This window comes from Serinus canaria, chromosome 19, assembly GCF_022539315.1.
Source record: "Serinus canaria isolate serCan28SL12 chromosome 19, serCan2020, whole genome shotgun sequence".
In the NCBI taxonomy this organism is placed as follows: Eukaryota; Metazoa; Chordata; class Aves; order Passeriformes; family Fringillidae; genus Serinus; species Serinus canaria.
In genome coordinates this window covers 10,277,335-10,303,323 of record NC_066332.1, presented here as the reverse complement: position 1 = coordinate 10,303,323, position 25,989 = coordinate 10,277,335, and the positions used below count along the sequence as shown (strand labels likewise).

The following is a 25,989-nucleotide window of genomic DNA, read 5'->3' as shown; positions in this document are numbered from 1 at the left end:
GGGCAGGGCTGGATGGGATATTGGGCAGGAATTGTTCTCTGGGAGGGTGGGCAGGTCCTGGCACAGGGTGCTCAGAGCAGCTGTGGCTGCCCCTGGATCCCTGGCAGTGCCCAAGGCCAGGCTGGACAGTGGGGCTGGGAGCAGCCTGGGACAGTGGGAGGTGTTCCTGCCATGGCAGGATGAGTTTTAAGGTCCGTCCCAACCCCTTCTGGGAGAGAGCAGTGTGCCCTGGGGTGTTGCTGGATTCAGGACAGGGGGTCCAGTGGGTGCCCCCTGTGCCTTCCTCTCCTTCTCCTCTCCTCGGGCTGCAGCGCCACCTGCCACAGGCTCACAATAAACTGAGGGAGGTTTTACACCAGGTGAGCTCCTGTTATACCTGTACCTGGCTCCTGTCTCTGACCCGTGGCTGTGAACACCCCTCATGTGTGGGTTTGCCTTTATGATCAATAATAATGCCAATAATCAGCAGATGATTATTAACGCTCACCAGCAAATTCTCATTTTTGATGTTTCTATTCCTGGTCCTTGTGGGCTCTGTCCTGCCTGCCTGTTGAAGCCACCTCAGGGCTGAGGGCCTGAAAGGGATTTATTTGACAGCTCAGCTGAAGATTTCAGCTCAGGATTCCTGCCCGTGTCCCTGTGTAAATGCCCTGGATTTGGTCTCCTGGATTTCGGCTCAGGTGTCTGAGCTAGCAAATCCATCCTGGTGCCACACAGCTGGATTTGCTGTTATTCTGCACTGGAGCTGTCCCAGGAACACCAGTCTGTGTCCTTGTTCTCACTGCACCTGTGGCTGCCCTCTCTCCTTGTTCCCCCTTGCAGAATGTGCCTATCTCATCTGGGCTCGGATCCCAGCCATGCAGAGCCCTGTGGGCCATTCCTCTTGGGGGCTGAAATCCCTCCCTTGGATCACTTCTAATTCTTCATTTCCCCCATGCTGACTGTGAGTCTGGCTCCTGCCTGTCCCTAGGTTTGAGAAGAGATTATTTTTCTCCGCCCCTTTTTTGAAAAGCACCTTCTCCATCTTCACTAAGGCCCCTTTTAATTAAGATAAGACAGCACTGAGTAAAGAAAGAGTTTGGCTCAGTATTCCTGGAAACTGAGCATTTCACTTAGGCCCAGAACATTTGGTCATTTTGGAGTCTGTGGCTTTGGGTTGCCTGCCGGTCCAGAAAAACTTGTTTCCAAAACCTGAGATTTTAACCTGAAATGTTCAGTTTGTTCTGGATTATTTCATTTTGCTGTCTAAATACACCCACAGAGAATGTGTTCCAATGGTTGGAACTCACTTTGTGTGAGTTCTGGACACAAAGAGCTCTGGTCAGTCTCACTCTGGACAGTTCTTGTCCCTGTCACCTTTGGGTGACAGTGTATTTTTGGGTGGCACTGTTTGGCAGCTGAACAATAGCTTCTGATTTCTCCTCATCTTCTCTAGAGAACCACACGAAGCTGGGACTGGTGCCTGCTGATTGCAGACTTCACACAAAACACTCCCAAAATGCTGCCTTGAAATGCTGGGAGCTCTGTGTTCACTGGGATGTGGTTGTTGATGCTGCAGTCCTGGGAATGGGAGGAGGGGTGGGTGTGTTACACTCACTCTCTTTGCTACTTCTGTCAGGGGAAAGGCTTTGTCTCCATCCTGAGGTGTGTCCCCACCCCTGGAGCCTTGGGCTGGTGACAAGGGGCATTGGGCACAGGCTGGGCTTGGTGACATTGAAGGGCTTTTCCAACCTCAGTGATCTGGGATTCTGAGGGAGCTCCTTTCAGGGCTGTTCTTAATCCCTTTGATCCTTTTGCTGATGGGCTGTGGTGTTACTGCTTCTCCTTTATTCCCTTGGCATTTATGGAAGGGATCAGCCTCCACCCAGGCTCTTCCCACAGCAAAGGAGGTTTAGTCCCTGCAGGAGTTGCCAGTGTTGGGCTCCCAGCGCTTGTGACCAGAAAGGCTCTGCTCCAGGATTTCTGTGGAAGGAGAACGTGGTTGTGGTTTGTGTGTGGCTTTATTTTCTAAGCAGCTTTGCTATCCCTTCAAAAATGTCACTGATGATCCTGCTGCAGGTCAGGGGAGTTCAGCAGGTCCGGCAGTAGGAACTGGCTGAATTAGGGCTGAATTTACAGTCACAGAAGCCCTGAGGTTGGAAAATCCCTCCAGGGTCATAGAGTTACAGCTGTGCCCAATCCCCACCTTGTCTCCAGCCCTGAGTTGCATGTCCAGGCCTCCACCTAAAGGGATGGGGACTCCAAACCTCCCTGGGCAGCCCCTTCCAGTTCCTGACTTTCCCTACCCTTTCCATGGGGAAATCTTCCTGATGTCCATTTTTGTTGAATGGATTGTTTTCCCATGGGCCAAATAGATGGTGGAGAAAGGACACAGCTTTGTGGATTGCAGAACCTCTCTGTGCCTCACCTGAACCCCTTCCTTTGGGAAGCCTTTCCCAATGTGTTACAGCTCCACTGGAGTGAAATGTGTCCTGGTGCAGGGGGGAAATGACAAAGACATTGTCAGCCAAGGGCTGTGTGTGAGTTCTCAGCCTTGGAGGTGTTTGTTGGGGTTATAACACCTTGCTGCTGATGGTGGTCACTTGGCAGAGATGAACCTTCCCTGGAAATACTGTCCAGTTCCTGTTCCTGCTTTTGTAGGAGAGCACAAACTCAAGCTGTAGATCTGTGAAAGCAGCAATTCTTTTTTCCCTTTGCAGGAGGCTGGAGCCTGTGACCCAGCTCTATGTCAGTGTGGATGCCAGCACCAAGGAGAGCCTGAGGAGGATTGACAGACCCCTCTTCAAGGACTTCTGGCAAAGGTTTCTAGAGAGCCTAAAGGCCTTAGCTGAAAAGGTACCCACTTTAAAATGGATTTTTAAATGGCTTTTTCCTTCCTTCTACACTCTGCTGACTCACCACCACTTTTTCTTCCTTCTCACCTTACCAGCTTCTACTTTCTGCAGAAGTAGAAGACTTGAGAGGCTCTAAGATGGACCATGGAGTGGGTTTTGGGTGTGTTGGGAGTATATTTCCATGGCTGGGGTGTTCAGATGTGTGAAGTGCAGCTGGTTTGAATGGTTTTTCAGAGCGGAATGTGTGTCAAATGGGGTAGTAAATGCTGTGAATACAAGGTGCTGTGGGGGATGAAGAGATTATCAAATAATAGATTTCCTAACAAAGGGGTTACACTAAAAACAGGCTGCTGAAGGAAAGCTGGAAATTCAGGGAAGAGTTGTAAATCCCCTGTGTTTCTTTGCTCTGGTTCTTAGAGGCTCCCTTGAAATGGCAGCACATGAGGGACATTGAAATGTATGTGCGGAATTTGGTAGCTCTGTCACCCTCCTTCCCCAGAGAAATCTGCTTTTTTTCTGGAAGGTTGACCCAGCCTAGGGCATCTGAGCACAGCAGCAGGGGGGCTTTGCCCTGTGAGTGTTGGACTCAGTTGAGCAGTGCCTGGGCCCTGGGCTGGTGTCAGCTCAGGCTCTGTGTGACAGGTGAGCTTTGGAGTAATTAATGAAGCACTCCTGGGCCCAGCAGCACATGAATGGATAAGAACAGTGCCATGTCTGCTCTCTTGTTCCTGCTCCTGGGCTCTGGTGGGAGCCAGGGCTGTGTTTACTGATCTGGCAGCCATTGACTTGTTACCTGCTGGGATGAACAGCCAAGAGAGACTGCTGCTTTGGAATAATGAGCTTTTGTGGGAATAATGAGCTTTCCAGCCTTTTCAGATGGTGGTGTTGGACTGTTCTCTGCCAAAGGAACCTAGATTAGTGGATGTGTGAGACTCAGAGGAATTAAGTGGCACTTTCTGCTGCAAAGGCATGTGGGCAGCATGGTCAGATACTTTGTGTGTGGAGGTGCAGCTCTCCTGTGCAAAACCTCAGGCCAAACACTGAGGGCATTGAAATCAAGTGCAAACAAATTCTCTGTGAGCAGGAAAATCTGTGGGAAGAAGTGGAGCTAAAATACTGAAGGCACAAAATACTGTAAAAGCCTCTTGGGAAGTTGCTTTTGCCCATCATTTCTTTCCTGCTGCCTCTCTTGACTCTGAGTATTCATTACTGGGAGAAGTTCCCTTGCAAACAATTGAAGGTGAAAGTATTGGCAAGTCTGTCCATACAGCTAAAAATACCCTGGTCAAGGTGAAGAGGAGAGGAGAAAGCAGCTCCGCTAGCACGTGCATTTTCTCCTCCAAGCAACTGCACTTGGAAGGGTCCTTGAAACACTGATAACACAAGAGCCAATTAATGGTTGTTCCAGTTGAAACCCTCCTCTGCCAGCCCTGCTCAGCTGCATGAGGCAGCATCACATGTGGGGACGGCAGGAACTCTTGGGGAAGCTGCTGTTTCTTGGTTTTCACTTAATCCCAGAATCAGTGAAGTTGGAAAAGCCCTCCCAGCCCATCCAGTCCAAGCTGTGCCCAGAGCACTGAGTGCCATGCCCAGCCCTTCTTGGACACCTCCGGGGTGGGGACTCCACCTCTCCCTGGGCAGCCCCTGCCAAAGCCTGACCACCCTTTCCATGGGGAATTTTTCCCTAATATCCAGCCTCAATCTCCCCTGGCACAGCTTGAGGCCATTTCTCTTTGTCCCCTGTTCCCTGGGAGCACAGCCCGACCTCTCCTGGCTGTCCCCCCCTGTCAGGAGTTGTGCAGAGCCACAGGGGCCCCCCTGAGCCTCCTTTTCTCCAGGCTGAGCCTCTTCCCAGCTCCCTCAGCTGCTCCTGGGGCTCCAGCCCCTTCCCTGGACATGCTCCAGTCCCTCAGGGTCTGCATTGTCCTGAGGGGCCCGGGACTGGCTCTGGCTTGGAGATGCCCCAGCAGTGCCAGCACAGGGGACAAGCCCTGCACTGATCAAACTCAGGATTCTGATACCCAAACCCTCCAGGTGCTCCTGGGCAGCAGCAGCTCTCTGTTCCCCTCCCAGCTGCCCTGCAGGGGCTATTCTGTGGGTCTGTGACTAAGGGAGGTGGTGGCAGCCAAAGCACCTGTGAATTCCTGGGACATACAAGCCCTTCTCCAGGCTGGGTGTGGAATGCTGCTGCACTGTGTTGGGAAGGTGATGTTACTTATCTGGAAACAAATACAAATCCCAGTTTTTCCCAGTGCCCGACAAGCCTTCCAGGCTGATTCAGTCCTTCCCAGGTGGAGAGGAGCTGGCACTGCAGCTCATCTGAGTCACTGCTGAGCAGTCATGGGCACCTTTGAGCTGGGCACACTGAAAAATAAAAGTGGGCAAAGGGAGTTTATAGGAACATGAGTTGTACCTGCTGTGATCACCCTTGTGGGGTTTGGGAGGTGCTGGTCCTGCTCTCTCCCTGCTCCCTGCCTGGGGCTGCAGGGGTGGGTGGTGGCAAAATAATCCTCTGCTTTGGTAATCCAGACTGAGAAATTTGAGGGAAAGGAAGAGGGAAAGACATAGATTTAAGTGAGAAAGGAGAGAGGATGTTTGTCTTGGCTGTTCTCTTTCCTCCAGCCAAAGCCCAGGTCTTGTTAAATATGGGAGGGCCTAGGCCAAGATGGTATTCAAACCTCTTGCCCTAGTGAGGTGGTTATAGAACTCACAATCCTGGAATGGTTTGGGTTGGAAGGGACCTTAAACTCAGCTCTTTCCAACCCACAGGAACTCCTTTCACCAGCCCACACTGTTCCAGACCCCATCCAGCCTGGCCTTGGCCCAGTTATGCTGATAATGGATTTCGTGCTTTTAACCGAACTTCTGCACAGAGTTCTCAAGCCTCCGTAAAAGGGTGAATTTAATAACAGATTGTTCCCAGGATGATCTGACAAGCCTCATCCAACATGTTGGGGATTAGTTGCTACATCCATTTTCAAAGGAAGCCCAGGAAGAAAAGATAAAAAGCTTTTGTGCTATTTCTCTCTGCAGCAAACAACATGAACCCCCCCTTTGTCCACTGCTACTTGGACAAAGTTTGATCCTTTCTAGAGCTGCTCTCATTGAAATGATCTTGTTATATTTTCTGTGCTGAGAAGCACTTTTTGAGAGAGGAGTTTATGTTAAACAGCAAGTGGACTCCCAAAGGCTCCTTTGTTTCTTGTCCTGATTCCTCTACCCCTGAAATTAAATGGAGAGGGAAAGACAAAAGCATGTGCAATTTAGACTGTGCCCTTCCCAAACACATTTGAGTTTTGGAGCCTCACCCTCTGACAGACTTGAGTTTGTGAGAGTGATTGAGAGATGACGTGGCTTGATAGACAAGTGCTTGGAACAGGCACTGAGGATGTGAACCCTTGTCTCATCATTAGGATGAGAAATCTCTGCTAAAAGATGTTTCTTCCAGCCATTGCTGCTTCCTGATCCATATCCAGTGAGGAATGGTTTGCCAACCAACGATGAGGATCCAGCTCAGGAGGGAAGGGGAGATTTTCCATCCCTGGAGGTTTTAGTATCAAGTTGATGCTTTTTTTCCAAAGTACCCTTAACCAGATGTGCTGAGCAAGAAAACGACCCATGGTCTGTGAGCTCTCATCACCCCCCAGTCAGGTTTGAGATCCTCTGGTCTTTGGTTTGGGCTCTGTTTCCCTCAAGGTGACTGGACCAAGTTCTGCAGCCTGAGCAACTTTGAGAATTTGTCCTGGTTATTGTCCATAAATCACCACATGTTTTCCCAGGCAATAGGGGCATTGGCTGGGACAAATGGGAATCTCCTGCTGAGAACTGGAAGGGGCATGCAGTGACCCAGTGTGACAAAGTTCTTACGGATTTTTACCCAAACACTGGGAAAACAGCCAGGTAGAAGATGGTGATGGACAGAGCACCACATGTCCTGTTCATGGTTCACATCCCTTGGCAGTAGCTCTGAGGGGAATTTTTGCCCTCACAGAACCCCAGGCTGGGCCAGGCTGGAAGGGAGCCCCGAGGGTCCCTGGTGCCACCTCCCTGCTCAGGCAGGGCCATCCCAGAGCACAGGGCACAGCATTGTGTGCACAGGGCTCTGCAGTATCCCTGCTGAGGGAGACTCCAGCCCCTCCCTGGGCAGCCTGTTCAGGGCTGGGCACTGCCCAGGGCAGGAGTTGTGCCTCCTGGGCAGGGGCAGTTCTGGGCTCAGTCCCTGCCCAGGGACAGAGCCTGGGCCCTGCTCTGCCCCTCCCTGCGCACAGGGACACCCAGGGACAGACAGGGACACTCAGGGCTGAGGGCCCCTCTCAGCTGGGGCTCCTCTGCAGGCTGAGCAGCCCCAGCTCCCTCAGCCTTTCCTGGGCACAGAGATGCTCCAGGCCCTCCTCATCCTCCCAGCCTGAGCTGGCCCCGCTCCAGGAGCTCCTGTCCCTGCTGTGCTGAGGATCCAGAGCTGGACACAGCACCCCAGAGGTGCCCCCAGGACTGGGCAGGGGGGCAGGATCCCTCCCTGACCTGCTGGGAATGCTCCTCCTGACCTGGGGTGAGCAAAACAGCTCTTGAATAAGTGGCTGCTGGTCCATGGGTGTCCATGGGCTTGCTGAGCTCTGGCCACTGAAGGTCACTGCTGTCACTCATGCTCTGTCTGTACTCCTTGAGTTCCTCATGGTGACTCCTGTCCCGTGCACAGGCTGGCCTGGCAGGACTTGCTGTGCTGCCAGAGCTGGGCAGGCAGGGCTGAGCTGCTGGGACCTGCAGGGGCCAGGTGCCAATGTCCTCTCAAACAGCCTGGAGCCTTGCACAGAGCAGGAGTGAGCCCTGCAGGTTAATGGGATGGTGCGGCACTGCAGGAACTGATGATGGAGTAGAACCTTATCCTTCCTGCCCTTCCAGGAGGGTCACAAAGTGGAGGAGGCAGCTCATTGGCACTGCCAGGAGCTCAGGCTGTGCCTTTAGATATCACACACAGCACTGCTGCAGATCTGGGATCTAACCTTGCCCTCACTCTTTTTCTGCTTCAAGGGGATTAGGATTTCCTGGAGAGCCAGGGTCAGGGCTCGCTGGGAGTGGTGGAGCAATCACCTGGGTTTTTTCCTTTATTAAAAAAGATCAAGAAGGGAAATGGTTCCCTCTGCCTGTGCTAGGATATCACACACTGCCAGTGCCTGGGTTTGGTGCTGGATGTTCCTTGCTGGCAGGTGCTAGGAATGGTTTATCCAGGGGAAGGCACAAGATACAAAACCCATTGCTGTCTCCAGGTCTGCATTTTCACACTGTTCACAGGTAGCTCTTGTTACATTCCTGGGTGATGAAGAGACCAGTTTGATATTTAAACATTCCAGGCTTGCATCTGCTTCTATTTACTTGACTCTTTTTGGTTTTCCCAACATTATCCTGTTTTCCAAGTTACCCTTGTCTTTGTGTGATTACAAACAGCATTAATACATTGAGTTACATCCTCGGCAGCTTTTAGTGGTGATTATTATGTAATAAATGACAGACACAATTGTTTTTATGAAAAGACAGATTTGATTCGCAGGGAGATAATTTATGTGTGTCCTGGGGGAGGGGAGCCATGTCTGATGTTTCTGAGCAGGGGGACTTTTTAAGGAGAATTTAAATGTAAAATCTGCAACAGATGTTAGAATCAGTAATCAATTTTGCCACTATAAATTTAGAAGAATTTGACTCTTCTGCACAGTAAATGCTCCCACCAGCTGTGTTCTTGTTTTAATGGGATTGCTAATGAGACTTGTGGTGAAAGCCTTGGGCAATGCATCCTGAGGAGTGTGACACAGGTATGATGTTAATATGGAGTTATTGCCTCTGAAATCCATCCTGTCCTTTCAGTGTCCTCACAGCAATCCAAACCAGGTTTCAGCAACATGCTTGGCTGCTGAGGGAGCGAAATCTCATTGCTCTGGCTGTGTCAGTCCCTCCTGGTTTGCTTGCAGGCAAGGAAGGGGGGAAATGTTCATAGCACAGCTCCAGGCAAAGGGATGTGTTACTCCAGCAGCCGCTGTCCTGTGCGTGTTGGGGAGGCAGAGAGTGAGGCTGGGGAAGGAAGGGTTCTGCAGGCCCCCAGAGAGCCCCAGGCACAGGCAGGGGTTGGAATCCATGTTCTCCCATCCTCTCATTCCCACCTGGGAGAAGGTGCCCAGTGCTACCTTGGGGTTGGGACAGGGCACCCCTGCCCCCTCCCATGGCCTTGGCAAGTGGCAGTAGCAGGGCCTTCCTCCTCCCCTTCCAGCTGCACTCATCCATCCTTTCCCTCCTCAGGCAGCAGACATTCTCCAGCTTGCCCAGCTTTTCTGCTGCTGAAATGTCAGGAGCATTTGCAGTTCTTACCCTCTGTTAAAGAGCATCTCTCCTTTGCCTGGAGCTCTTCTAGAAGCTGCCTGAGAGATGCCAGTCTTGGCTTTTAGGGAGCTTGGTTCCCAGTCTCTGTTTCCCTTCCAGTTTATTTATTACCCAGCCACCAGCCATGGGCTGTTCCCCGCCCTGGACTTGGCACTGGGAGCTCCCAGCTCCCCCTGCAGCCTCTGTGGCCTTGGGGACATTTGGTCCCATTTTTGTTCTCTGGTTGTGAACTCAAGCAGTTTTCATGGACAGGCCCCCTGAGGAGGCTGAGCCTGTGTTTTTTTATGGGAACTCTCCAGATGGAAAGAACAACCCTAAAATTCTGCTTGTGGCAGCAAGGGAAACTTGGGGCTGCACTTTGCTTCCAGCCAAGGTTTTATTTGAGCCCATGAAGCTGAGCTGATGGGGTTGAATGGCTCAGGCTGGGCCTATGCAGGGCAGTGCACCATGCTCCAGTTGCTAAATGTATTAACTCTGGATTTCTGTCCTCACTGAGTGATCCCCAGCAGCTCTCACAGGAGAGAGGCATTTATTGGGTTCATTAAATCCATTCCTCTGGATCCTTGCATTTGGCATTTCAGGAAAGATAAATTGACAAAACATCTGCAGGAGTGATGTGTTCACTCATCTGGAGCAGGGAGTGCATAGCTGAGACAGAAGAACTGCAAGCAAGGAAAGGGATTTTCTGGGAATGTGGTGGTGGTGGAAGCACCCTCCTGGGTTTGGGAAAGGAGGATCAGGAGGACGTTGCTTTGGAGGGCAGAAATCCATTCCTGAAGGGTGTGGTGGGCTGTGGGCAGGGATGCTTGGGGGACAGGGCTGGAGCCAGGCTTGCACCAACACACAGGGATACGGGGACAGGGACACACAGAGACACAGGGTCATGGGGACAGGAACACACAGACACTGACACTTGGACACACGGACACACAGACACAGGGACACACAGAGAAACAGACACACAGACACTTGGATACACAGACTCAGAGACACAGGAAGATGTGGACACAGGGACATGTGGACACACATAGACATACCAACACTTGGAGACATGGACACTTGGAGATATGGACACACGGACAGGTTGCCCAGGGCTGTTCAGTGCCACATGTCCTTTGGGTGGCCTTGGGGACGTTCTCCTGGCCCAGGGTGAGACCCCTGTGCTTGGTTCCAAGGGGACCAGACCTGGTTTGTTCGCTGAGATTTTCAGGGCAGGATCCTGCAGCAGGAGCGTGGGGCAGAGCTCAGGGAAGGGCTGTGCCTTCAGTGCTTGCTCGCTGATCTTCTCCCACTTCAGCTCCTCGGTGTCACAGAGACCCCAAACTTCCTTGGTCAGGGTGGCTTCGGGCAATAAATTCCTAGGCTCATGCCAAGGAATGCTGCTTCCCTTGTGCCATGGGCATGTGGGTGCCTTGGCCCTGTTCCTGTCCCCCTCCACCAGGCCATGGGGAGCTTGGGCTGGGAGCTGGGTGCTGGTGGCTCTTGGTGCTGGTTGTGACCTCCCAGACCACGTGTCCCCTCCGTGGTTTTCATGGCTGCTCCAGTGACTCCTCTGGAGGATGTTGACTTGCAGGTTGTGCACTTGGGAGCCAAGTCACGTGTGTTCTTGGATGAAGCTGCTGTTGGATTTGGCAATGGCAGAAATGCAGGAACTGCAGCACAAGGATTCAGAGTCCTCTCTGCAGCTGCAAAGCTGCTGGGGCATCTTTCATTGAATTCCCAGAAATTCATATACTTCTGATTATAATGTGATAATTCATAGAATTCACCAGGGAAGATGTGAAATGTAGGTCCAGGGGAGGCCATGGAGATGCTCCAAGATCCAGGCTGGGAGAGCTGGGGGTGTTCACGTGGAGAAGGTAAGGCTCTAGGGAGACTTTAGAGCCCCTCCAGAGCCTAAAGAGGGCTTTTAAAAGGAGGGAGAGGGACTTCCACACGGGCAGAGAGTGGCAGGACAAGGGGGCAAAATCTGTTTAGTGCAAGAAGCAAATGAGATGCAGTGCAAACGATCTGTAAGTGCTTAGTGCTAAACTCAATTTAGTGCTAAAGGCAGCTTGGGGCTAAACGCAGCAGGTCCGGAGTGTTTGGGGGTGATGAGCCCACAAACTGGAGAGCTGATGATCCGTAATAAATACGTGTAACAGAAAACAACTGTTTACAGAGCTGTACAAGTGTGAGTGTGTTTGCATCATTGCTTTTATGTCCTTCTAGCTCAGGGTTGGAATTTGCTTAACAATCCTGGGGACTCTGATCTGCCTCTGGGCTGTCTGAGTCCAGCTTGCTGCGGAAGCAGCAGGATCTGAAGACATTTCATGGACACTGGGTCTCTAAAGGAGTGCTGTAATGGGAGGTGTTGGAATTTCAGGTATCCCCTGGGCAGGCTCCTCAGGTGGAGCACACCTTGCACTGTGAATCCCCAGACACCAGGACTTGAGTCAATCCTTTGCTGGGATTTCTATCAATCCCCTGCTCTGCTCCAGCACCTGCAGGAGTTCTCTCAGCCCCTGCTCAAGCTCCCCTAGTTACCGAATGGGCACTTAAAATATTTAAAGCCCATAATTGTTGTTCTTTTAGAGCCCAGCTCTTGAATTAAGGCTTTTCAAGAGCACTGGGTTTGCAAGGATTGCTTAATCAATAAGAGAAATTTATGTCAGACTCTGCTCCCTGTGAAGTGAACTGGGCAGGATTTTCAGGAATCCTGGTGGGGCTTTCAGATCTATTTACAGATGATTTGGACAAAACCCAGAAGAAAAATATAAATCATTTGCTTCACAGCCTGCAAGAGTGTTTTTTAACGAGGTAATTATGTTTTTATGGCCGCTTAATCTCTGCTTTCATCACTGGAAGTTGCATTGCTAGTTTGTTATTTCCCAGGATAACGAGTGTCACTATTCCCATAAATACAGTCACCCCTTCCCAGGCTGTGGCTGAGCTCCTGTCTGTGCCACTCTCACAGGAACAATCCCTTCCCAATATCCCATCTCACCCTGCCCTCTGGCAGTGGGAAGCCATTCCCCCTCTCCTGGCACTCCAGGCCCTTGTGCCAAGTCCCTCACCATCCTTCCTGTGGAATCCTTCGAGTGATGGGAGGGCAAAAATGGATCACCCCAAAACTTTCCTCCTCCAGGCTGATCCTGCAGTTACTCTCTCAACCCTTCAGTATTACAGGGTTATTTAAAATACAGTTAATTCTCTTTTCCTGGGTGCCCTGTTGCTGAGCAAAACACAGCGATTTTGAAGAATATTCCTTCAGGGCCCTGGGAAATCTCAGTGGGAAGTTGTTTTCCTGGCTGAGATTTCCAACTACAGAGATCTGTGAGGAAGCATCCAAGTCTTTGGCTGGGTGTATAAATAACTGGGCTGGCTGAAAGCTCCTGAGCAGCTGGCAGTGCCCTGGGGCAGCCTAGGCTCCAGCCCTGGGCCCAGAGTGGCTCTGGGAACGTTCAGTTCCTACCTCAGCCCCAGCCTTGGCCTGAGTGGGGCTGGGGTTGAGCTGCTCTTTTTGGGCTGCTCTTCTCCCCCATGTCCTTTTTGCCTGTGCAGATACCACTCACAGGCTCTCTCTCCACATTCCTCAGTCTCTGTTAAGAAGCTGATGTGTTGCTGTTAGAGACCAACTTCCTCCTGCCACACAATCACTGAGGCTGGAAAAGCCTCCAGGGTGCTGAGTCCAGCCAATGCTCCAGCACTGCCCAGGCCACCACTGCCCCTGTGCCCACATCAACTCATGCTTTGAACCCCTCCAGGGATGGGCACTCCACCACCTCCCTGGCAGCTGTGGCAGGGCCTGGCCTCCCATTCAGTGAAGGAATTTCCCCAAAATCCCCCCTGAGGCTCCCCACGCCTAGCCTGAGGCTGTTCCCTCTCCTCCTGTCCCTCTCCCCTCCTGGCAGGAGTTGTGCAGAGCCACAAGGGCCCTCCTGAGCCTCCTTTTCTCCAGGCTGAGCCCCTTCCCAGCTCCCTCAGCTGCTCCTGGGGCTCCAGACCCTTCCCAGCTCCGCTCCCTGCCATGGCCACTCTCAGCCCCTTCTTTGGAACTCCTCTGTAGTTTATTCTTTTATATTGTCTTTCTCCTGCCTTCCCTGCACTGCTGGGCTCTGACTGTGCTCTGAGGTGACAGGTTTGTCACTATGAGGTGACGGCTTTGCCATGGTCCCTCTCCAAGGCCTCCCTCATCCTGGCCAAGCCAAGCCTGAGAGCCCAGGTCATGGAGCATCAGGATGTGTCTGTGGAGCTGTGTCTGGGGCATTTTGGGTAATGTGGAAGGAGAGGAGGCTTGGCCAAGTCCCAGATTTTGCCTTCAGCTCTGCCCCCTCTGAAGCCTTTTCTTTCCCACACCTTACCAGACATGAGCATGTACTGAGCAGCCCTGAGGATGTGGCACTTGGGGACGCAGTCAGTGGTGGCCTTGGCAGTGCTGGGGAAGGGCTGAACTCGACCTTGGAGGGCTTTTCCCCCCGACCCCATTCGGTGTCCCCCATCCTGTGTCCCCCATCTTGTGCAGCAGGGCCTGTCTCGGGCAGTAGAGGAGGAGCCATCCCTGTGGTCAGAGGGAAGGAGCTGGGGTTCTCCAGAGCCAGCAGCTCTGGGGGAAGGGAGGGATGGGCTGGAGCCAAGGTCAGGCCTGGCCGAGCTCCTGCCATGGGGCAGAGCAGCAGCTGGGTCAGGACAGGGCCCTGTCCCCTGGGATGTGCCTGGCAGGTCCCTGCTGCTGCAGCAGCTGCTGATCTAGCCACGGATGGACAAGGTCCTGATCCTGCCTGTCCTGGGAGCTTTCACAGAGCATTCCCTGCCAGGCTGCTGCTTGGGCTCTTGTGAAAGTCACAGGGACTGGGGCAGGAGCTCTCTGGAGCTTTGCTACTGCTGCAAGGGGTTTTAGTTCCACTCCCTGCCCCAGCTGGAGCCTGGCAGTGCTGTCACTGTGGCACCCCAGGCTCCTGCTGATGCTTTTCCTGACTCTGTGGAGTTAAACATCCACCCTTTCCTGGGAGAAGAACCATTTCAGCCTGTTAAACAGCAAGCTTGAAGTGGGTTTTGCTGCTGATTTGATAGGATCTGGTTTTGTGCTGTTCTATTTTAAGTCCCTTTGCATTAGGCTTCTTTTTCCCTGGGTATAAATTTTACATGATTCCTTGAAACTGCACTGGAAATATGGAAAAGAAAGAAATAATCATTGGAATGTTGGTGGTGCTGATTTCCAAGGGCAAGTGTGTTAAAACCAAGTCCATGGAAAATGGATGAGGAATGGTCATAGTTTGGATTTACTTTATAGCAACATTTTCAGCTCTCAAAAGAAAGCTGTTGCTGTACTTTGTTTTATTTCTAAAGATTTTCAATAATCTGATTAATTTCTGCTGAAGTGTGAAGCAATAAAGTAGATTACAAGCAAGTACAAGAAGAGTGTGGAGGGAGTGAAATTTGGTGTTTTTTCTCCTTGGTTTCCAGTCCTGATCCCTCATTCCTGAGCTTCATACATCAGCAGGGCCGTGCAGAGGCTGAGGGGCTTTTCTGGTGTGAAATTCCAGCTTGAGTTCATCTCACTGCAGGACTTTCTTGTTCTTTCCAGGCAGGTTTTCAGAGCTGGGGGGACACCAGGGCAGTTGTGTTGGGTGATAAAAAACCTGATGCAGACCAAAAGTCCAGCTTTGCTGTTTTCCTCATTATTATTCAGGACAGTTTTTATCTTATCTTCAAGGCCTTGGAAGAACAAGGAATTTCATATAGAGATCAGGCTTGGCTCCTCACAATAATTATACTTCAGAGACAATTTTGGTTGTTATACGTTTATATTAAAGCTGAAAGAATTAAAAACTGCTTTAAGGGACTGCCTTGGGCTCCAGGTTCAAGACAAGATACAGGACCAGTCCTCATCATGTGGGCATCACCTCGTAATTGTATTTTTCCTGATGCCCTAATTAGTTTTTCGCCTGATTCACTCACAAGGAGCAGGAATGGCTTTGCATGGAAAAATAGTGCCAGGCTTGTGTTTTGGTTTGGGGTTATTTTGTAGAAATATCCCAGTTTCTTTGGCATCAGCACTCAGATGACGGAATCATGGAATGGGTTGGGTTGGAAGGACTTTAAGGACCATCCCTTTCCACTTCCCAACGGAGGTGCTACACGCTCCATCTGCTTTGAGGAAAGGTTTTAAATCTCAGGTGAGAAAAGTTGAGCACCTGAAGAGATATTTTTGTGCTTAGACATACCAGGAAACACAACTCTTGGGTCATTTTGGAGCCCTGCTTTAAATACCCCTATTTGACATTTTTGTTATATTCATGTAACAACAAATGATTTTCTGCTGGTTTTACACAGGAATAAACTTGTTTATCCAAATCTAAAGAAAACCTCCCTTTTGGAAGTGCAGTGTGACTGAAAACTCTAGGCTGACTCTGAAAATCAGAAATGTCTCAATTCCACTTAAGCTCAGAGTTTACAGTGACTTTTGGGTCACTGCAGGCAGGAGAACACAGGGCCCAGTGATCCATCTCCAGCTTTTGAACCTTCAGAAACTCCAAAATCGTGGAAAATCCACACCCCCAAGTACATGAGTATCAGTAATTTGGTTTTGCTTTTCCCCACACCCAGACAGGAGGCAAAGAAGGTCCTTGGTATGAGGTGAAATGTTGTGCAGGTTCCAGTAAGAGGCTGAGGGTGGCTTTGTCCCCATCCTGGGGATGACATGGGGACAACAGGAAGGTCCTGGGTGAAGCCCAAGGCTCTAGAGCTGAGCCTCAGGTGGAGCCTGGTTTCAGCACTGACTTCTGGAGCACTGAAACCCCTGCTCTGAGCTTTGCTGGCTTTCAGAGCAGAGTTAATGTGTTAATTAGCCCATGGTAATGAGCACCTTTAGCACTGGAGACAAAGGCTGCACTTGCTCTCACCTGGTATTGATGGCAGCTGCTGGATCAATGCTCCGTGGGTTTGTGGGTTCCTACGCAGCAGAGCCTGCTCAGGGTTTGCTTTAGTGCTCATTTGCCATAAGAAAGGAAGCTGAAAACTTCTGAGCTCTGTGCTGAGTTCAACTGTGAGGGGAAAAATCCCTCCTGAGCTGTGCAATGTGCTCAGCTGAGCCCTTCCTGGCCCTGCAGTGACTGTCACACTGGGGTGACAGTCACTCCCCATCAGTCACATGCATCTGGAGATGGATGGAGCCCCTGTGGGGAGGGAGGTTCCTGGTTGCCAGAAGAATGGATTCATCTTCCAAGGACACTGAGCCTTCCCTGGTGGTGCTCTGGAGTGTGATGGGTCTTACAAAGAGTCCAGAGGAGGCCACAGAGCTGCTGCCAGGTCTGGGACACCTCTGGAGCCAGGCTGGGACAGCTGGGGGTGCTCAGCTGGAGAGGAGAGGGCTCCAGGGAGAGCTCAAGAGCCCCTTCAGAGCCTAAAGGGGCTCCAGGAGAGCTGGAGAGGGACTGGGGACTGGGGGATTGAGGGGCAGGACACAGGGAATGGCTTCAAATGACAGAGGGCAGGGATGGATGGGATGTTGGGAATTAGGAATTGTTCACTGGTAGGGTGGGCAGGCCCTGGCACAGAGTGCCCAGAGCAGCTGTGGCTGCCCCTGGATCCCTGGCAGTGCCTAAGGCCAGGCTGGACACTGGGAGCACCCTGGGATGGTGGAAGGTGTCCTGCCCATGGCAGGGGTGGAATGAGATGGGCTTTAACATCCCCCCAGCCCAAATCATTCCAGTATTCTGTGAGCTGCAGAGCTTCTGGGAGCTCAGCAGAGCTGGATTTGGGAGAGGCAGGAGTGATCTCCAGTCCTTTCAGGGGGGCTCTGTCTGGGTGACCTGGAAGGCTTTGGAAAGCTGTGGAATCTGGGGGTGTTGGGATCTGAGATCTCCTCGGGCTGTGTTTTGGATCTTTCCTCCCTGGTGAGGTTTCTGCATAAAGCAGTTCCTTATCGGTGATGGGAAAGAGATTTTGGCTGCAGGGGCTTTTTTTCCCCGATCTACATCCCTGTGACAAGTAATTTCCAAGTGTGAAAGTGGCTTTGATTCTGCATTCAGCACCGCTACTGCTGCTCAGGAGCCTTTGCATAACCCGGGCAGGGACGGCTCAGCCTGCCGGGCTGGGGGGGGGGGCTGGGCTGCACCCACCGCCCCTGCCACGGCCACAGCTGCTCATGCCAGCTCAGAAACTCGGAGAATGGCTCATGAAGGAAGCTCTTGCAAGTGGAGCCTTTCATTGAAGAGAGGAAGAAAATCCTGATGGAAGGAGCTGCCTTTGAAGTGGTTCCTGCTCCTCATCCGGTGCTGAAAGGGCTGTGAAGTTGTGTGAAACAAAGGGCAGGTTCTGTTTAGAGTTTGCGCCATCATTTCCTCCCCCTGAGAGTACTTTTTTCATCCAGCTGTGCTGTGTTTCTGTTGAGAATGTTGAGATTCATTAGCTGCAAAAATAGGGATTTCTGTGGAGGAGTCTGTGGATGAAATGACAATAAAATAATTTTGTCAGTACCTAAGAAATGCATGTGAGTGTTCAGGGTACCCAAGCCTAAGCCAGCAGCTGAAACAAAAATCTGGGTGTAGTTCTATATATTTCCAAACAGGGGGACATTTATACTCTGCCTGAACAAAAGAGTTCAATGACAGGATCCAAGGTGAGGGCCTTGGAGAAGGGAGATGGTTCCCTGTCCTGGCCAGAGAAGTGAGCTGCTCCCCTGCCCCAACCAAGCCCGTGTCCCTCCAGCATCCTGCTCTTTGCACGTGATGTGTTCCCTCTTCCTCCTGGGATTACACCTGGGCTGTTTCATGAAGAATAATTATATTTGATCTAGGAAAAGATGAATGTTGAGGAGGAGGGAATTAGACAGAAACTATAAAAAAGAAGCAGCCCCAGTCTCTCGTGGTTATTGGAGTGGGAAGGGAGCACTTTGTCAGAGTGACAGCGAGTCCTCTGGTGAGGGCTCCTGGGCTGGGGCTGGGCCAGCAGCAAAGGGATCCATTGGTACATGTGACAGGCCTGGAAGGATGTGAGGATGGCTTCCAGGGATAGTGTCCCTGCCTTGGGAACAGGCTGCAGAGTCAGCGCTGGCCCTGTGCTCCGGGCTGGCCCACTGCTCTCCAGGCTGGACCAGGGAGCTTCCCAGGGCCTGGTATGTTCCAGGAGGGGCTGCTGGAGGAGGGCAGGGGTGCAGCAGCCTGGGGACTCCTCTGGGGGCTCAGCTGAGCCTTCAGCTCACAGAAAGGAGCTGTGTCCATGTCGGGGTGGTCCCAGTCCTGACTTTGAGCTCTGACCACGGGGTGGTGTGGGACTGGGGCATGAGACACCCTGGAACAGAAGGTTTGGTCTTTTTCATGGAATCACAGAATGTCCTGAGCTGAAAGAGACCTCCAGGGATCATCCAGTCCAGCCCCTGGCCCTGCACAGACACCCCAACAATCCCAGCCTGGGCATCCCTGGAGCTCCTGGAGCGCTGGCAGCCTCGGGGCTGTGCCCATTCCCTGGGCAGCCTGGGCAGTGCCCAGCACCCTCTGGGGGAAGAGCCTTCCCTGAAATCCAGGCTGAGCCTGCCCTGGCACAGCTTCCAGTCTGCTTTTCCTGTCCCCACAAAAAGCTGCCCCACAACCCTGCATTGCCAGCCTCTCTGAAGGGGACAGGCAGGGGGGCACAAGCCAGTCAGGGGGCCTTGGCAGCTGTGACAGCTCCCAGGGACAAGGGGGACAAGAAGATCATCCAGTGCAGAGTGAAGCCACATCTCTGACAAAATCCCCTCATTTTCTGAGGATGTTTGGATACTGGCTCCACCCATGAGCTCTAGTGGAGGTGTATTGCCCACAGCAGCTGGAACTGATGCCCATTAAGGCCCCAACCCAAAGCAGTCTGGGATTCTATGAGTACTGGTTTGGGGCCAAAATGTGTCAGTCAGTGTGTGCTGAGACCAGGATCTCAGATCCACCCAGTGGAAGGATTCTTTGTCCTCAGGTTGCTCCCCTCAGCCTGGTCAGGCTCTGTAGTGCCCTGTCCTGACACTGAAGGGCTGCACTGCTTCCTGGGGTAGCCTGGAAGTATTTTAGCAGGAATTGCCCAAGGTGAAAAGGCTGGTGTTTCCCTGGCTCATCCTGCCCCCTTTTGCCCTCAGGAGTTCCAGGAACAGGAGGCTGCCCCTGACTGGCATTTTTGCGACCCCAGGAGCTGTCTCTCCCTGCCAGGGTGGTGTGTGCACAGAGGTGCACCAGACCCACAGCCTTCACTGCCACCCATCTGGAGGGTTGTTCTCACACTGACTCGTCTTCCTCTGTGTTCTCCTCATGACTGGAGTGGAGTAACAGCTGCTTTTCCTGGAAACACAGAGTGTGGAGCATCCCAGGCTGCTTTTATATCCTGATGCTTTAGATCGTTAAATTCTCACAGCTTAAGCTCTTTATTTCTTGTTTTGCTGTGCTTATGAGAGTATCTCCTGGGGCCCTATTGTACAACAAATACAAATAATCCATGAATAAAACAGCCTGGCTGTTTGTACTGCTGGCAGTCTGCAAGGATTGCTCCCAGATAATGTTTTGGGATATTACTCATTTTGATCTGTGCCTTCTACCAGCGTTTCTCTGCTCAACAACACTGCAGAGATGTTGCCCTCTGGAAAGATGCTTCTCCAGATTAATTTCTGATTTTTCTACCTCTTTGCTGTCTGCCTTTGGCAGTTTCAGTTTCCTTCTGTGCTATCCCTGCCCAGCCATGGTGAGTTCCTGCAGGTTCTGGGGTAGTTCAGGTGTTGCAGTGGTGCACACACAGAGGCTGCAGTTATTCCTTATCAGTGCTGCCCCGGGGGAAGAAGCCCTTTAAATTCACTCATAGCACTTTTAGTTTTATGAAGTCCTTTACCTTAAACTTCTGAATGAGCTGGGATGTGAATTGGAGGGTAGTAAACGGAGATTTAAATGGGAGAAAGCCCCACTTCTCTGCCTGGGGGGATGTGCTGCTCTCTCTGGGGCTGCTGTGAACCAGGACCAGTTATGTTAAATAAAAACTGGTATTTACTGGTGCCTTGAAGCTGCTGCACTTGTTGCTCAGTGGGAGCTGCCCTTTTGGGAGCCAGTTCTCATTAATTGGTATCCAGTCATTGCACAGGACTGGCAGGGTGTGGGCACTGCAGATTTTCCTCCTCAGATCTTTTCCCTCTATTTCTTCCCCTGTTATGTGCAAACACCATGTTTATTTTTCTGTATTAGCTCCTCTACTGTTCTCCTCTCTTCCGTAATTAACAGTTGATTTCCTGCTTGTCTCTTGACCTTTCTTTTGCCAATCCATTCAAATCACAAGAATTTCTTGTTCTTTAAATATCTGCTTAAATGCCATGGGTAGAGGTCAGCTGGTTTGGTTCTTGACATATTTGGAAAAAGATTTTCCTGGTCTTCATTTGTTTCTCCTTTAGTTATTTCTTAGTAAATAACCTTGAAGGTTTGCATAGCAAATTGGTGTAGAAATTACTTTTCCCCTTAGCCCTACACCAAATTGGTGTAGAAATTACTTTTACACACAGAAATGGGTGGTAGGTAGGTGATACATTAATTTTTATGGGGAGGGCAGAATTCACTGACGTGGCAGTCGGGCTCTGAAGGACTAAAATGTTCCTTGTCTGGGCACCCTGTTCCAGGGCCTCCCCACCCTCATTTCTTCCTCCTGGTCCTGTCCCTCCGTCCCCTCTCCAAAGTCTCTCTCCAGCTCTCCCAGAGTTCCTTCAGGTCCTGGAAGGTCACAATGAGGTGACCCCAAAGCTTCTCCTCTCCAGGTGACCATTCCCAGCTGTGCCAGCCTTTCCTCCCAGCAGAGCTGCTCCATCCCTCTGATCACCCTGGAGCCTCCTCTGGGCTCCTCCAGCAGCTCCAGCTCTTGCCTGTGCTGGGCTGGGGCAGCTCTGCAGGTGGGGTCTCACCTGGGCACAGGGGCAGAATCCCAATCCCTGCCCTGCTGCCACGCTGGGATCAACATTTGCATTTTCCAATTCACAGTGTGCAGGGACAGCAAAGGAGTTCATCCAAACTGCAGATTTGTCAGAAAATTGCTCTATAAATAAAAATAAATTCCAAAAATAAGTGAAATAAAACAATCAGTAGAAGATGAAGGGGAGGGGAAGGATGGAAACAAGCGGATGTGAGGAGTGGATTTGTTCCATGGTCAACTGCTTGTGTTGAGAGGCCTTTTGTCACCAGTGACTTCTTTGGAGAGGAGCCCTTGAAGGGCAAATCAGAATAACTCCAAGCAGAGAAGTTCTGGGAGTGCTCTCTGCCAGGAGGAAGCTGGATCTGGGACTCTTCTCCACAACTCCTGCCAGGAGGGGACAGCTGGGAGGGGGGGTCGGGCTGTGCTCCAGAGAACAGGGACAGGAGGAGAGGGAACGGCCTCAGGCTGGGCCAGGAGAGCCTTAGGGGGGATTTTGTGAAAATTTCTAGTAGAAAGGTTGTCAGTCAGAGAACCAGACTGTGTAGGGAGGTGGTGGAGGGGTTTAACAGCCCTGTGGATGTGGCACTTGGGGACATGGCTCAGGGGTGACCTTGGCAGTGCTGGGTCAAGGTTGGACTCTATGTTTTGAGGGCTTTTCCAACATAAATCATTCCATGTTTCTGTGAGAGTCCCCAGTGCTGATGATCCAGCTGGAGGCACTGAAAACCTGTAACTCATGGGGAGGTTTTGTGCTTGGGGAAGCAAATCCAGGAGAGAGACATTTCCTGCTTATTGTACCACTGAGTTAAACTCCTGTACAAACAAAGTGCCTAGGATCTGAGTCTGCAGAGGGAGGATTTGTGTGGCACCAGCTGGCTCAGCCCAGGTGCTGTGGAGCAGATTTCCTACAGAACAGGTTTGCTTCAATCTCTGAGTTCTTGGAATAAAAGAATGATTTGATTTCTTTCTCCTGTTTGAATCTGTGTGCAAGACTGAAACATCTTCCCTGGGTCAGAATGAGATGTCAGTAGGATTTTTCCTTTGTTCCTGGGTCAGAATGGGATGTTAATGGGATTTTTCCTTTATTCCAGCAACAACGCACTGTTTATAGGCTGACCCTGGTGAAAGCTTGGAATGTGGATGAACTCAGAGCTTATGCTGACCTGATATCCCTTGGGAAACCAGACTTCATTGAGGTCAAGGTGAGCTGCATGGGGCTGTTTGAGTTTTTCAAGCAGTATTTTCCATTGTTTTGTCCCCATTTCCCCCCTACCTTTAGTCTAAACTTTCTGAGTAAGTAAAATTCTTATGAAGTGATGCATAAGAAACTCCTCTCTTGCTTTTAATATTAGTGAATAATAATTATTTCACATTCAGGTGATGTTTTCTAGTATCGTATGTGTACCTTTGGAGCAGGTTTCCCTGTGCCACAAACCCAAACTTTGTACCAGCCAGCCTCGATTTCTGCCCAACAGAATCATCACTCTCTGGCCTTTTTTTGTATTTCTGTGAAAACAAAAGATAAATAGATATTCCTTCTTGATATCAACTGTCAGTTGACACAAAATATTCCAGGTTCAGCTGGTAGTTTGGGGTAGGGTTCTTCCCATCCTGATCTCAAGTTTTGCCAGGGGAAAGGTGAAAGGTTCAGTGATGTGTTTGTGTCTGGCTGGATTTGAGGGCTGCCAGCAGATGTGAGATACAGCAGGGCAGGAGGGGCTTTATCCTGGGCTTCATCAATTCAGTAAAGAGACACTGTAAAAAAAGTTACAAACTCATTAAAAAGGTACCTTCCCAAGTGCTCTGAGCCTTTTCACCCAGCTGCTTCTGCAGAGCAGCACAACTGTTTGTGCAACTGTGTTATTTGTGCAATTCTGTTACTCCTGGACTTTCCTTTTTCTTTTCTTGTTTCCTTCTCGCTTATAATTTTTTTAAACTTTTTTTCATTTTTTTTAACCTTTTTGTAAAATTCTTTCAACCTTTTTTTACCGCTTCTATGAAGGAAAAGCCTGGATTTTGTTGTGAAGTTTTGATACCTTCTGTCAGCAGGGAGAGTTTTTCTCTCTGGGTGTGCTGCTGAAGTTGGGAGCTTCATCCCAGCTCGGGTTTGGAGTTTGATTTGGGGAAAACCCCTCGGTTTTCCACCTTCCTGGGTGTCTCCATGGCTGTGCAGGATCGTGCCAGGGAGGGGAGTGCAGGGATGGAGGAGAGGCTGTGGGGCTGGTGCTGAGATGAGGCAGTGCCAGTTGATGTTCTAGCAGGGATTCCTCCAGGAACTCTCCAGGACAAACATCTGTCCCTGCAAGGCATGGGCTGCTCTTCCCTCTGCCTCACAATGTCACAGTCCTGTTTTCCCAGAGCTCTGCCCTGGAAAAATCCTGCCTTGCTCTGCCAAGGAAATACATGAGTGGTCACAGGTGTACTCCTGTTGCTCTTCCAGCTGGGACAGGGATTTATCTGATCTCTGAACCCTGTCTGTGGGAGCTGGGACAGGGAGATTCCTGGATCTCTGAACCCTGTCTGTGGGAGCTGGGACAGGGAGATTCCTGGATCTCTGAACCCTGTCTGTGGGAACTGGTGGTATCCCTCGCAGGGATATTCCTGGATCACTGAACCCTGTTCTGTGGGCTCTGAACACAGCTCCCCCGTGAGCTGGGACAGGGAGGGGCTGGTGACATTCCCAGAATCCAGCAGTGGGATGGTGGCACTGGGGGTCCAGCCTCACACTGTGCTGATCACATGGAATTTGGGACTTGGCAATTTTCCCCAAAAGACTTGGTATTTTTGATTGAAAGTCATTTTTTGCGTTCCTTTGGGAATGAAGCAGATTTGGGGTGTGGATAGGCCTCAGCATTCCTTTCTCCAGCCCCTCAGGGCGCCAGGGGAAAAAGCCAAGGACCAGGTGGTGCACAAAGCCAACCAACTAAGAGAGATGAGGAGATTCTGCAAAGCTCTGCCCGACAATGGGGCTGAGCCTGGGGATTTTCTGGCTGAAGATTTGGGATAAATGACGTCCATTCCAGATGAAGGCAGCTAATCCAGTGTTGCTCCAGAGAGCCTCACAGGATGGATGGAGAGAGATTTAGATTCTTGCAGGGCTTAATCCTTGTTCTCATTTCCATGAGTGCCTCACAGTGCTGTAACTCTGTGGGACCCCATTCTCCCACTTAAGCCAATAGTAAAGGGAGACTCTGTCATTAAAAATGCATCAAATTGATTTATTGCCTTAATCTGTTCTAATGCCAGTGTGTCACTGTCACACTTGTACAGAGCTGATGGTTGTATTTAAGGTCTGGAACGTGCCAGAACTTCTTTTCTTCCCATGGTGCCCTCTTTGGGTTCTGAAAGCCAGAGGTTTGTTTGATGTGCAGCATTTTTGTGTCCAGGGAAGGGAATGGAGCTGGGAAAGGTCTGGAGCCCCAGGAGGGGCTGAGGGAGCTGGGAAGGGGCTCAGCCTGGAGCAAAGGAGGCTCAGGGGGGCCCTTGTGGCTCTGCACAACTCCTGCCAGGAGGGGACAGCCAGGGGGGTCGGGCTCTGCTCCCAGGAACAGGGACAGGAGGGGAGGGAACAGCCTCAGGCTGGGCCAGGGAAGCCTCAGGGGGGATTTTGGGTAAATTTCTTCACCCAAAAGAAGAAATCTGCCCCTGGCACAGCTGCCCAGGGCAGGGGTGGAGTGCCAGTCCCTGGAGGGATGTGAAATATGACTGGACATGGCACTTGGGGAACGGGAACATGGGTTAGGGTGAGCTCAGCAGGGATGTGTCGGTGACTGGACTTGATCTGAGGGGTCTGTCTTTGCTGAATTCTAGAATCATGGAAGGGTTTGGGTTGAAAGAGACATTAAAGCCCATCCAGTGCCACCCCTGCCATGGCAGGGACACCTTCCACTGTCCCAGGCTGCTCTGGGCAGAGTGAAGCTTTGGCACTCAGCTCACAGCAATGGTGTGAGCTCCAGCCTGAGCAGAGCCTTCCTGCTTCCCCCTGTCCCTCAGAATTTAAGGGGGAAATCCAAAGCTGCCAGGCTGGCCCTTTGTCCCAGGGCTGTCCATGGCACGGTGTCTGAGGGCAGGACTGGGCACAGCAGGGACATGGCACAGAATCTTCCCAAGCCTTTGTGAAGGTTTTCAGCAAGTAGGAAGCTCTTTCCCTGCTGATTTTCCTGCTGATTTTGTTCAAATAGTTGGATAATCTCACTGTCCTGCCCAGCTCAGTCTGCTGGTCTGGGACAGCAGCTCCTGCTCTACTGCCTGAGGCTTGGCTGCAGAATTGAAGTGACCAAGTAAATGTGTGCAAGGAAGGGCCAGGGGAAGGTGTCTGTCCCATTCTACTCACTCTTGTCAATTTAAACATTAAAGATTACTTAATTGCTTAAAATAATGAGGAAAATGAGCTGTGCCTTAATGAGTTTTTAATTGCATGCAGCAAGAGGCAATTGCCCTCACCTATCCAACACTCATTCAGGGTCTCGCTGCCATCCCAGCTGGAATTTAGATGAAGAGGTGAAGCTGAATCTACCCTTGTGGTACCTGCTGTGAATAAACCCAAACAATGTATGATTTCCACACCTGAAAAAGACCAGCATTGGCCACTTGCTGTTAGAGAATCACAGAATCATTTGGGTTGGGATGGACCTGCAGGACTGAATCCCACGACTCCCAGCACTGCCAATGTCCCCAGGTGTTAAATCCCTCCAGGGATGGGGACTGCACCACCTCCCTGGCAGCCCCTGCCAAAGCCTGAGCCCCCCTTTCCATGGAGAAATTCCTCCTGATGTCCCCCCTGAGGCTCCCCTGGCCCAGCCTGAGGCCATTCCCTCTCCTCCTGTCCCTGTTCCCTGGAGCACAGCCCGACCCCCCTGGCTGTCCCCTCCTGGCAGGAGTTGTGCAGAGCCACAAGGGCCCCCCT

General features: G+C 51.2%; 1 protein-coding gene across 6 annotated transcripts in view; it reads left to right on the top strand.

The window, feature by feature from the left end:
* Positions 1-25,989, top strand: part of LOC103820232 (S-adenosyl-L-methionine-dependent tRNA 4-demethylwyosine synthase TYW1) — a 93,253-nt gene that overhangs the window by 48,858 nt on the left and 18,406 nt on the right. For all 6 annotated transcript variants that reach the window (XR_007779080.1, XM_009094878.4, XM_018919280.3 and 3 more), the window contains 2 exons: positions 2,700-2,835; positions 22,175-22,285. Coding sequence is in view for 5 of the 6 variants with exons in the window: in XM_009094878.4 (XP_009093126.1) it covers positions 2,700-2,835; positions 22,175-22,285 (247 nt within the window). In the remaining variant the exon portion in view is untranslated. The remainder of the gene's footprint in view (positions 1-2,699; positions 2,836-22,174; positions 22,286-25,989) is intronic.